This window comes from Eucyclogobius newberryi, unplaced genomic scaffold, assembly GCF_026437365.1.
Source record: "Eucyclogobius newberryi isolate DKJ021-1_F unplaced genomic scaffold, fEucNew1.0.hap1 SCAF_2, whole genome shotgun sequence".
Taxonomy (NCBI): Eukaryota; Metazoa; Chordata; class Actinopteri; order Gobiiformes; family Gobiidae; genus Eucyclogobius; species Eucyclogobius newberryi.
Window position 1 is genome coordinate 11,802,741 of NW_027315834.1, and position 12,889 is coordinate 11,815,629.

The 12,889-nt window shown below is 42.0% G+C and overlaps 1 protein-coding gene across 1 annotated transcript in view; it reads right to left on the reverse strand.

The window, feature by feature from the left end:
- LOC140367133 (uncharacterized) overlaps positions 1 to 5,323 on the reverse strand; it is a 38,248-nt gene extending 32,925 nt beyond the window's left edge. Inside the window, exons 1-5 of the mRNA XM_072453479.1 lie at positions 4,642 to 5,323; positions 4,531 to 4,563; positions 4,259 to 4,449; positions 4,071 to 4,113; positions 214 to 342 (exon numbers count right to left, since the gene is read on the reverse strand). Of these exons, the coding sequence (XP_072309580.1) occupies positions 214 to 342; positions 4,071 to 4,113; positions 4,259 to 4,449; positions 4,531 to 4,563; positions 4,642 to 5,307 (1,062 nt within the window). The 5' untranslated portion in view covers positions 5,308 to 5,323. The remainder of the gene's footprint in view (positions 1 to 213; positions 343 to 4,070; positions 4,114 to 4,258; positions 4,450 to 4,530; positions 4,564 to 4,641) is intronic.
- Between the last annotated feature and the right edge of the window lie 7,566 nt (positions 5,324 to 12,889).

Below are 12,889 nucleotides of genomic sequence, written 5' to 3' on the forward strand. Positions count from 1 at the left end.
CAGGAGCTGCAGATGGAAATTAGCTATTTAGCAACAATCTGGTGTCTTTTACGAGCTTAATGTCTCTGTACATTGTCTCTTCAAATAAAGACTAAACTCAACTTAAAAAAAGGCTCTGGATAGAACAATTTCAAATATCGTGGTGGGAATTTTGACTTGTTCGGCCGCAGTATTGAATACAACAAAATAGTGCTGAAAACTAAAGATACTTACACTTTCATGAACAACCGTGAAGTGAACGCAAACTCCTTTGACCAAGGATTTGGGATTCCCAAAAAACGATGAGAAGGAAAATGTGAACTTCTCCTTGTCGCGGTCTCTCTCGATGTGTCCGAACGATACCTTTAAAGTTGAAGACAATCAAATCAGAAATCAAATCCAGCAACAGAAGATTAAAGTGCATGAAACAGGTTAGACTTCACATTTCACTATATTATTATATTGTAGGGAACTATGCCAAATCTACTTTTCAAAAACAAGCCTTAAAGGTGTTTTAAAAGGACAAATATTCAGAGGTCTCGCTACGTAACTTCAAATAAATCAAAATGGCCGGCCATCTGTTCTGACATGGGGAGAAAATAATCCAAGCCTTGAAATAATTATTTTTACGTCCCTGTCAACATGACAGGTACCGATCATTTGGTACCTGTCATGGCTAATTCTGAATCGGTCACAAGGAAAGGAAAACAGTAAATGAACTTTTATTAACATGTCTCGTTATCATTTACATGCTGAGAAATAGATTTTCAAAGTTAGGGGCCAGGGGGGCCCCCTACCTAAAAAAGTTAGGGGCCCCCCAGCAATTTCAGGGGCCCACAAGGGGCATGTAAAACAATTTAAAGTACTTTTATCTGTTATTTGATATGAAGAGCACAAATACTGAATTCCTATAAACCAGAGATCATGATCTTTAATACTGTTTAATTTAATACAATAATGTTTCTTATATACAAAATAAATACTGTTTACAGCATTTGACACAAGGAGATCTTGTGGAATATATAAAATCACAGTCTACAAAATACTAACATATATAGATTGCCCCGATGCTAACAACTCCAAAGGGGGCGGGGCCCTTGGATACTTCCACATTGACATTGTCCCTAATGTGTAAAATTACAGCTTTTGTTGCAAACAACTTTAAAAAGACTGAATTGCGAACTGAGGAGAGATTGACGCCCGCCAACCTCGATATCACTTGTGGCGCAAAATTAGAGCGGGCATTTCCGAGTACAACCGAACGCAACCGAGCGCAGCGGGCAATCAGATGCCCGCTTTCATCGACATTAGATCACGGACACCGCTCGGCCAATGAGAAGAGAGAAGACTGCGAAGTGGCATGTCTGTCAAAACGAAACTTAAGCGATGGAAATGCCCGCGCACATGCGCTCCGCTGCCTTCCTCCGCTGTATAACTACAGCAATAATCGTGGTCTGTAGTACAGCGCGCCCGAGTTTGTGCAGAGGAATCGCTTTGGGCATGTTCACCGCGCTGTTTTTGCCTATTAAAAATATATATTACGGCGAAAAATTTGCGTCGGTCATTATGTCCGGAGCATTGATTTTGGAGTCGGTCAAAACTGATTTTTGCGCCGGTCATTGACCGTGTCCGGCCCGTTAGTTCGAGGCTTGTAATCCATCCCTAAAACCCGGCACGGGTGCCACCGTGGCTAGTGCGGGGTGCGTGGGGCAAATGCGGAGCGCGGGGCAAATGCGGTGCGTGGGGCAAATGCGGAGCGCGGGGCTAAGGCGGTGCGCGGGGCTAAGGCGGTGCGCGGGGCTAAGGCGGAGCGCGGGGCTAAGGCGGAGCGCGGGGCAAATGCGGAGCGCGGGGCAAAGGCGGTGCGCGGGGCTAAGGCGGTGCGCGCGCGGGGCTAAGGCGGAGCGCGCGCGGGGCTAAGGCGGAGCGCGCGCGGGGCTAAGGCGGTGCGCGGGGCTAAGGCGGTGCGCGGGGCAAAGGCGGTGCGCGGGGCAAAGGCGGTGCGCGGGGCAAAGGCGGTGCGCGGGGCAAAGGCGGTGCGCGCGCTCCTGAGACAATCTCAATTTCAGATTGTGAGTGGGAGAATAAAGACCAAGTCAAGGAATTCCCTGTCAACAAAGATGCTGGATAACCTGATGCTCCTGCCTAACCCTGGTGATCTTGACTATGAGGCTGCAGAGCTCAGATTAAGGATTTTCTCTTTTATAGCAGTGCTGCTAAACAATCCGTACATTTTTTCTAATTGGTATAGCAATTTGATAATTGCATTGCAAAACACGAAAGTGACTAACAAATCAATATAGTCCATTGATGTAACAATATTATTTATTTCAAATGTATTTGTAAACAGTCAGAAAAAACACTTTTAAACATTTTTTCCAAAATAAAAAACAGAAAACTTGCAAATAAAATTTGTTGAACAAATTAACACCAAGTCAGATGGCCTTATTTACAACTTTCTTCCATATCATCATCAATCAGATGACTATTAGCTGGAGTTTCATTTACATATTAATTAATTGTCTTTACAATTACAAAAAATATGTATTAGCTTCTGATGGAAAAATAAAGTTGCTGTGGTGTCCATCATGGTGTATTTATTGTGTTATTCAAATTGTACCGCTCTATTTGACGTTCCAGCTATAAAACGTTTCCGTTTTGCTATTTGATGTTTTGACGTTTTCCTAAAAGCACTCGTCTAGGCTCCAGCTGCACATTTGATGACGGTCCCTAAGTACTCGTCTCGGCTCCGGCTGCACATTCGGAGTAGTGTAATTCACTGCGCCCAAAATATGCATCTGATTTTTAAGAACGCGAGTATTTTGGCTGTGAATGATCTGCAAAGACTTCTGCGTTTAGGAGCTATTGACCTCGGAAGTCCGAATCTGTGAATATGACGCTAACTTTACCACACGGGCTCCTCCCGCTTTCAGACGCGCGATCTGAGACAGCAGCGGGACTTGTCATGACAACACAGCGTCCTACATGTGTCATGCCGTTGTTGGCAATTGATTGACGAGTGATCAGTACTTTTAGGCGTTTTGGTTTTACAATTGAACACACATTTTTGTATCGCAAAAGGTGCGATACAAACACTTTTTTCTGACGAATGCATCGCATTTGAGAGAAATTGCATCGCATTTTGCGATGCCATACCGCTTATTCTGAACCCTGACATCATATGTAAAGCAAAAGGAAGAAGATGCGACAGCGTCACAGATTCAGCAGCAGGTGTAATAACAGGTCAATTGCGGCGCGGCGAAGGCCGATCATCACCGCTTCAGGCTATTATTTTTATTTACTATTATTATATTACTATCGTTTTTGTTTACTCTTTGGTCATGTTTATGTTTCTATTTTTCAAAAAACTGATTAGAATTTTTTTTGAAGAAAATGCACATCCTAGCTTAACGGTGCTTGTGATTTTACAGTAAATCTTCCCTCTGTATGAACTAATTTTGTAATTTTAGGAAATGATTGTTTTTGAAATGGTAACATTATTGTGTATTTTACTGAGCTACTGTTATATAATAATGATTTGTAATGCGGTGTAATTGTAAGATTAATGTATTTGTACATGGTCCCAAACAAAAAGCTTAACTAAAGACTAAATTAAAACTGCAGACGTGTAACGTCTAACGAGTTCTCGCATATTAGTGTCAGCTGAGCTTTTGTCTGGAGTAACTTTACCCCTCACTTTTTAATTATTTAATTCAAATGGGTAAAAGGACACGAAATGCTGCCATTTTAACTTACAGCGTTACGAGAGGTGAGCAATTCAGAAAGTTAATTCCGGTTTTCCTTATGTTTGTATGTATGTCACTCTAATGTTTTTTTTGATAGACATTACGACAGAGACACAGAGACACAGAGACACAGAGACACAGAGACAGACACACACACACACACACACAGGCTATTTCTTTGGACTGGCTGTGTGTAATAGTTGTTTAACTTAGTCATAATTTTACTTAATAATATCGTTTTCAATTTTTACATTTTAATATCGTCCCCTGCCAAGTAAGAACTAGTGGAAAGCAAAATAGACTGAAGATCATGTTCTAATAGTTTAAATGTGCCATGGCTCTTACCCCAACAAAAGTGATTGTTCCTATGGACCGGCCAGGAACAGGTCTGTGAAGAAAGAAAATGACTAAATCACAATCATATCACACTAAAAGTATTATATTGTAGAAATGACTTTTAACGTTGACATTTATGTTGTTTAAGAAAGTACAAAACTGTTGAATCAAGTTTGTGCTGAAGGTGGCTGACTTACTTGTCGAGTTCACGTTTCACCAGCAGGCCTCTGTGTTTGATGACTGTCTTGGCTTTTGTGACCTTAATTCTTTTTTTAATTTTGGTTTTGGTCACTAGTTCTGTTCCCGGGGGCACAGGTCCAATGGGCTCAGGGGCTACTTCAGCAGGCCTTGTTTGGCAGGCCGTGGGGGCAGAGAGCAGGGCTTTAATCTGCAGCAAGAAAAGGATAATTCAGAATAAAAATCAAGTACACGCCAAAGAAAGGCAAAATAAATGTGTCATGTGACTGACCCAAATGGGCTTTTCTGTTTCGGTTTCAGAACTCTGCATCGATACAAAGGTAAAATGTGTTATGAGTCAATCAAAATGGAAAGCATTGTGTAAAATTGAAGAGGGCCTCACCGCTGCATTCCAGCCTCCTGGAGGGTACGTCGGGAAGCAAAAGGGTGGGGGACAGTCAGGAGGAGGAGCTACTGGGGGAAGAACCCCAGGAGGAGGAATTACAGGAGGCAGCCCGATGCCTGGAGGAGGTAAACCTGGAGGAGGGGCCCCCATTGGAAGAGCACCCATTGGAGGGGCACACATCGGAGGGGCACCCATCGGAGGGGCACCCATCGGAGGGGCACCCATCGGAGGGATTACTGGATGAGGTAAACCCGGTGCAGGCACCCCGGGAGGAGGCGGGCCCATGGGCCCATCTGGGGCCCATGGGCCTGGGGGCATGTCCCAGGGTCCGGGAGGACCTGGTGGTCCTAGAGGACCTGCACCCGGTGGTCCTGGTGGTCCCCAGGCATCTCGAGCCCTGCACTCTTCGTACCAGCGTCGCCATTCTTCCTCCCTCCTCCATTCCTCAGGGCCCCAGTCTCGAGGAGGGCAGTCATCAGGGTGAGGACCCCATCCTGGGAGACCTCTCTGGCCCCAGTAATCAGGTGGTGGAGGTCCACGTGACCCCCAGCCGCCGCCAGGAGGGCCCCAGCCTCTGCCAGGGCCCCAGTCTGAGTGAGGAGGCCCCCAGCCTGGGTGAGGCGGGCCCCAGTCAGGCCCCATGGGAGGCCCTCGGGGATCCATCACAGAGACACCCTACTTGAGGCTAAAGCTGCAGAGAAGAGCAACAAGAAGTGAATATAGACTCTATAGACAATCTTTACATTGTTTACAACGTCAGTAGTGGTCTTAAATGTCATTCACAAACACATAATGTTGCATTGTAACTCAGTGAACACATCTATGTAGCTCAAACCCTTGCTCAATAACCAATTATAACAAGAGAAGATGATAAACACGTTTACCAGTATGTGCACCAACATAGACCGTAGACCATAGTCTACGTGAAGCACTTTGTCTTTGATTCCGCCAGAAGAGTTACAAGTCCAGCTTTTCTCCAGCCCAAACCTAAACTCGCTCCTTGTTAATGTTGTGGAAGTCCAGTGAGTTCAACTCGGTTGAACGGATAGAAAATGTCTTGGCACAAAGCTAACAAAGCTAACCGCGGCTAACGCATGTTAAAACAATAACCAGATATCTCTGAATAAACAAACCACAAACGCTGTTTCCGCTATGCTAACGCTCACGTTGGTTGCACACATATCAACAAGGATTCAATTTAGTTAAAATGTAGGCTGCGCTCAAACTGTTGTAACTAAAGCTAAAGCTAAATGTGCAGAAGGCACAGCAACAGACATGGACGAGCCACAGCCGCTACAGCGCCTCCTGTCGGCGGCTTTGACCACTGCGTTTCTGCGAGGAACCACCATGGGAACCACATTCAGAGTTCAAACCGATAATATAATACATCCATGGTTCAAACACAGACTTAACATTGAGGTACTCCTTATTTTATTTTATTTTATTTTATTTTATTTTATTTTATATTATACTATATTGTATTATACTATTGTAATGTATTTTATTTTACTGTACAATATAATATAATAAAATATAATTTAATGATTATATTATATTTTAATACACTGTACTGTATTGTATTATGTAGCCAATTATTAGACTAAATATTATATATATACGTAATGAACTTGTAAAACAAACACACTTTGTTTTCCATTGTTATCTAAGCGTACATATCAAATAGGTATGTATGAATATTGCCCAATGAATGTAGTCTTTCTCTGTTTATTCATATCAACAGAATCAGGTTGATTTGGGTGAATCAGAATGACTGGGTGCCACAGTCATTCCGCTTCACCCTTCTGTCCAGAAGGTGGCGGTAAAGCACTGCATAAGTTGTGACAAAATGTGCACTTCGCTACAACATTTCCTTCCTTTCTTGGAGTGTCCCTGATCTTTGTTCTGTCCGTTATTTTGCTGCAGATTAAACAACCTGAAGTCAAGTAGGCCTTATTGGTCAAGTAACTTAATTCAAAGAGTTTGGCTAAATGGCGTGGCGTCTGCCGCATTCTATTGGCAGCAACCTCCATCGGTCACTCAATATTTAGTGCAAGTTCAATTTTTCAATTCCTTCTTGTCTTACGGTCTGTGGTTTCTTTACTGTGAAATAAAGGCAAACCAATGAACTACCAATATACATAATTAAAAAAAAAAACATTGAGGATTCTATATTAAATCATGGTTAAAAACTGACAATTCAGTTATGTAAATTGATTCATCAGATCATTTAAAAAAAAAAAGTCTGTAAATCACATTGTATGATTTTTAGATAGTATTAAATATTATTAAATATTGCTGCCAATAAGCAGGAATTGTGTCTCTCAAAGACCTGTCTGCAACTTATTCATCTAATTTAGTAGCACCTGTTTGAGTTCGTTAGCTGCATAAAGACTCCTGTCCACCCCACAATCAGTCAGACGGATGGGGTGGAGTGCCGAGTGGGATGGTCAGAGCCATGCAGCCAGAGCCGTCTAGCTCGGAGTCACTAAGCGAGCCAGAAAATGAAACGCAAGATGAAATTAGCGGAGTGAGAAATAAAAGGAAAAAAGAAAGTGGCTCAAACGAATCAGAGCACGAGGAGTCGTTTACAGTTGGCATGGTTGCTGTGACTATATACGACAGCATATTTAAGGATCCACATGTTGTTGGGAGGTTTGTTGAGGAAAAGCTAGACAGGGTGTGAGAGCTTTTCGAGTTTTTTACTGCTTTCAGGAAAACCAAAGAAGAAAGGTGTAGTGTGCCAGGGGATATTGACGAGGAGGATTTTCTTTTTGTTCCTGGGGTGTGTGGTGCTCAGAAACTGACTCGGATTGTGGCAGAAGAACCAGAAGAGAGTACATCATTGTGCATAATCTTTGAGGGGGATTTACCAGAAAAAGTATTCCTAGATTATGTTTGTTACAGGACGTTCTCTAGAGGCCCCCCTAGGTGCTTCTCCTGCCAGGAGTATGGACATGTAGCTGCAGTGTGGAAAGCAGTGCGAAAGTGTGGAAGCTGTGGAGGATCTGAGTGTAAAACTGGACAGCGTGTGAGTGAAGACATGGACCCCAAATGTCTGCATTGCTCTTGAGGGCATCGGACTGGAGCTCGGGAGTGCCCGAGACAGAAGGGAAGAGGAAATTAAAAGGGTGAGAACGGAGAATCGTGTTTCTTATGCAGAAGCTGTTAAAACTGTAACGAAGCAAACGTAAGCAAAGCAAACAAACAACAAAGCAAACTGAAACACAGCCTGCTTCACGATTTGTAGTGATAGAGAAGCAGAGTTTCCTAGCTTTTATAGCGATTGTGATTGTGAACATTTCTGTGGAGCTGAAATATCCATCTGAACGGGTCAAGGTGATATTGGATGCTGCAAAAAAAAAGATTAGGTGAAGGGGATGTGACCGGGGAAGAATTGGAGAGGATTGTACCGGAGGGATTTGTTTAGAGCAGTGGATGAAGGGGGAATTAGGGAAGAGTAGGGTCTTTGGGTGCACATTACATTTTAAATCACTGTGAATACAAAGCAAAAAGAAGTAATACAAGTTCTATATGGTGGTGGTAATGCACATTTTAAATATTTGCCAACCGTCATAAAACCCCACTAGAAGTAGAAGAAAAAGAACAGTTAGTCAGACTCCAGCTTCTACCTTGCCTGACCTGCCACTACGCTGTCATGGTTAAATCATGCATCACACAGAAGGTTCCCCTGCTTAAGTCTGCATATGTCCTGGCCCGTCTGAAGTTTGCCAATGTCCATCTGTGTGATCCAGAGGAGTCATGGGAGGAAGTCGTGTGGTCAGATGAGATCAAAAGAGAACTATTTGATATAAACTCCACTCGACATGTTTGGAGGAAGAAGAAGTACATCCCGAGAACACATCCTTAATGTGAAGCATGGGGGTGGAAACATCACGCTTTGGGGTGCTTTACTGCACAGGGGACAGGACGACTGCACTGTATTAAGGAGAGGATGAATGGGGCCATGTAAGATTTTGAGCAACAACCACCTTCTCTCAGTCAGACCATTGAAGATGATCATGGCTGGGTCTTCCAACATGACAATGACCCAAAGCGCACAGCCAGAATAACCAAGGAGTGGTTCTGTAAGAAGCATAGGTTCTGGAGTGGCTGTTGCTCAGTGACAGATCTAGAAAAGATGGAGGAGTGGGCCAAATCCCAGCTGAAGTGTGTGCAAACACTGGGTTGTGTGTATCACGAAGTACTTTAAAACTCATTGTGGTGAATAATTAGGATGCTGGGAATGCATTAGGAAAATGAGCGATACATGTGGAGCTGTAAAGAGTTCCATGGATAAAATGCAAAACAAAGGAACTAACACATAATAGAACACAAAAAAATGTGGACAAGACAACAATGGACCAACGAAGGACAAGGCGAAACGTGGGGCTTAAATACACTAGAAGACACAACTGCTATGACACATTAGGGCAATCAAGAAACACGACGTGAAACTGAAAAAAACAACAACAAGCAAACAGACATGTCAAGTTAAAACACAAAGACATGAACATGTTAAAAACACCAAAAACAAAAACACATCAAGAAACAGAAAACAAAGAAACAAAACCGGATCCATGACACACCAGTGACACGTACCACATTTTGAGAAACATTGTATCTAAATATTTCTTATTTTGCTGCTTTTATGATACAACGTATGATACATTTACGGTACAGGCCATTTAAACCATTTAAATTAACACTAATTAAAACGTAGGCAACGGTAAAACTTGAGTGACTCTGTTGAACTGACAACATCCAGACAGCCCAAGGTCTGGACCAGAGTTTGTGGGAGCAGTCATCTATACTCTGTCTCCATGACGACGTAAGTGTCCTGCTGCAGACTGCGCTTGGATGGATTGCGACTTGTATTCAACAGCTTCAGCAGAGTGTTATTCACTTCACAAACCTGTCCTCGTGCCTTTCACGCACTGAAATGAAAAGAAATGAAAAGCGATGCACTCACAGTTCACCCACTTGAATGAACCAATTGATGTGTGTATGCATGTCGGGCTGGAACCTATTCTGTACTCTTCTCCTTTAAACTATATCTTATGATTATTTATCTTTTATCTGTTTGTCTTGATGTGATTGTGATTTTAGAACATCTTTTATTTTGTGTACAAACTGCGCTCTACAAGTAAACTGGTCTCGCTGTGCCCTGCTTTTTGAGTTGGGGCTTTGCACACTTTCCCATTGGTAGCTCATATGTCGCTAATGGAAGAGTGTGTAGAATTTATATTTCAGATTTCCAGATTGTCCCCAGAAATTAGGTAAACATATTATCTGGTGACAACTGTAATGCTGATTTATTCTTAATTACCAAAACATTAGACGAAACAAAGTTGTTGATGTTGTACTTTGGTTCTCGACCCGTCTCTCCAGTCTTTTCTTATGTTACCAGTTTAAGTTGAAATCCTATGTGTTGAAACTTCTGCATGGAGGGAAGAATGTGACCCGTTGTCAAGGTGCCCACTACTCACAGGGAGGGGCTGAATGCTGGAGAAATTGTGGTTGTCAGGAGGCTCACCATTATCATGTGTTCTGGGATGGTCCTGTTGCACATAAATAATAATAATAATAATAATAACTTTTATTTATATAGCGCTTTTCAGTGACCCAAAGACGCTGAACATATATAAAAAAGGGGGGGTATTTACAGACAGGGGGGGACAACACGTACAATACACATTAATATACAGATAAAATGAACAAGACAGAAGAAGTAGAGAGAAAAAGATGGGGATGTAACAGGGGGTAGAAGAGTAGGCAATGGGGTAGAGGAGGCTAGGGGTAGGGGAGGTCATAGGCTTGGGTGAAGAGGTATGTTTTTAGGCGGGATTTGAATGTTGTGAGTGAGGGAGAGTGGCGGACAGGTTGGGGGAGGGAGTTCCAGAGTCGGGGTGCTGTTCGGGAGAATGCTCTGTCGCCAAAAGTAAAATGTAGGATGGAAATGAACAAGGCACTGCAGACTGTTTTTGACACTGCCATCCCACTCAATTTCAGAACTATGTATTTAGGCCTCAAAACTCCTGCCATTAAAGGTCCCATAACATGCATAATCGACTTCAGAGCTTTTAACCTTCTTACATTGCTATTTGTGCTTCATATATGTACCCAGAGTGTTTTTTTGATTGATTCCCGCAGTGTTTACAGACTATCTCCTTTCCTCGAATCTCCAAACTGACGGGCGGTGGGGCAAGACCGCGTCATAAGGGCAAGCACGCGTCACCATCCCCCCTCTCCACCCCCCCTCCCCCGCCCCTCCCGCCTGCCGCCTCCCGCCCTCTTCCCCCCGGCTCCACGCTGCTGTCTCCCCACAAGCCCATTCCGGAGTTTTTCTGCTTCGATTTACGCCGAAACACGGCTCAAAGAGGCCCAAAACTTCATTAATGATATTGCACTCTTTACTATTATCACAATGGTGAAGGTTGATGTGGCAGTTGCGGGAAAATAAACGGAGAAAAGTTCTATCCGATACCGAAAAACCAGGAAATAAGAGCGCGATGGACATAAGACTTTTATATATATACATATATATATATCTATATATATATATATATAGATATATCTGTTCTGCGCACGCTGTAGAATAAACACCAGATTTATTTAGTCTCAAAGTAGTGTTGATCTGAAGTTCTATCGTTTCTCACTCAGTCGCGCAGCAGGAGCGGCGCATCGCGGAGCTGACAGCTGTGGGACTACGTCACGGGTGGGCGGGGCACACACGCGCTCTCTGAGACTACGTCACGGGTTGGGCGGGGCACACACGCGCTCTGAGACTATGTCACGGGTTGGGCGGGGGAGCCAGATCGCTCTTCGCAAGGGTGGGGGCGAATATCAAACCAAGCCGTTTGCATTCCCGGGTTGGTGAGGGGGTCCAAGGTCTAGGTGATATTTCTTAACTATTATGTTAAGGTTGTTGCACAACCCTTATTATTATCAATTATACACTTAGGACAAACTATGAAACGTGAAAAAAAAAGCATGTTATGGCAAATTTAATGGATACCTTTGGAACATACTTCAGACTTCATAATTTTTTTTTGTCTTGTGATTTTCTTTGTCTTTTTCCCTTCTCTCTTTTCTTTCATTTTGAATAAAAAATGAAATGATAATATTTTTTTTTTTTAAAACCTCTGCGTCTTCTCTACCATCTGAAAGCTCACACTCTAAAGCCCAGCACCTGCACCAATAATTGACATAAGATCAAATAAGATAAGATAAAAGTGGGAGAAAATGTTTTAAGATCCTGAGATTGAGGAAAAACTAAATATGGATTGCACATTAAACAGAGTGAAATAAACAGCCCCAGTCACAACAAAACGTTTTAATCATTGTTTAAATATTTTTTATGCTTTTTCTTTTACACACAATTTGACTTTGACAAAAGATTTTATTTTCATGCAGAAAAATATCAAGTATTTTATTCCAAACACAATTCATTTTACCGTCATCGTTGGCAAATGTCCTTTATTTTAAGGTTTGTCTTCATTTTTTGTTATAAGAGGCACAGCAAGTAGGCTCCTGCCATCTGATGAGAGGGTAATGGCTTTAAATCTTGCCCAAAGCACAAACTTAGTTTCATGAAAATAGTGAAGAATCACTATTTTCTACTCCAGTCAAAGTATATATATATATATATATATATATATATATATATATATATATATATATATATATATATATATATATATATATATATATATATATATATATATAAAAAGAATAATCATAACAACACTAAAAATGTCAAAAACAAAAAAATATTTTCCAGATACCGCCAAAATATGCCACACAATTCATTGTAATTCTTTCAACACGTAAAGGTTTAGCTTTATTCTGTGGCTTACTTCAGAGTCCAAAAATATAAAACAACACATTTTGTCCTGTGGCTTTGTACCGAAGGCAGTTTTCAGCATGAAAAGATCAGAATTGGTCTAATAAAAGTGGACTTTGAAAACTTGGAGGAGCACTTCTGGATTTCAGTTTCATATAAAAACTTTAACAGAGCATGTTAAGACGGCCTTACCAAACGGGACAACCATAACATCTAACCTTAACAGTTCTACTCTCTGTTGTTGTTGTTGTTGTTGTTGTTGTTGTATTTGGCGTGTGCGCATCTTCTGTTTAGGATGTCACTTTATGATTGACAGTTAAAGAATTTGTTGTATTTGATAGAATTAGTTTTATATGATAGAACATGACACATATACACTTTGTCTCTGTGCCACAAAAAAGT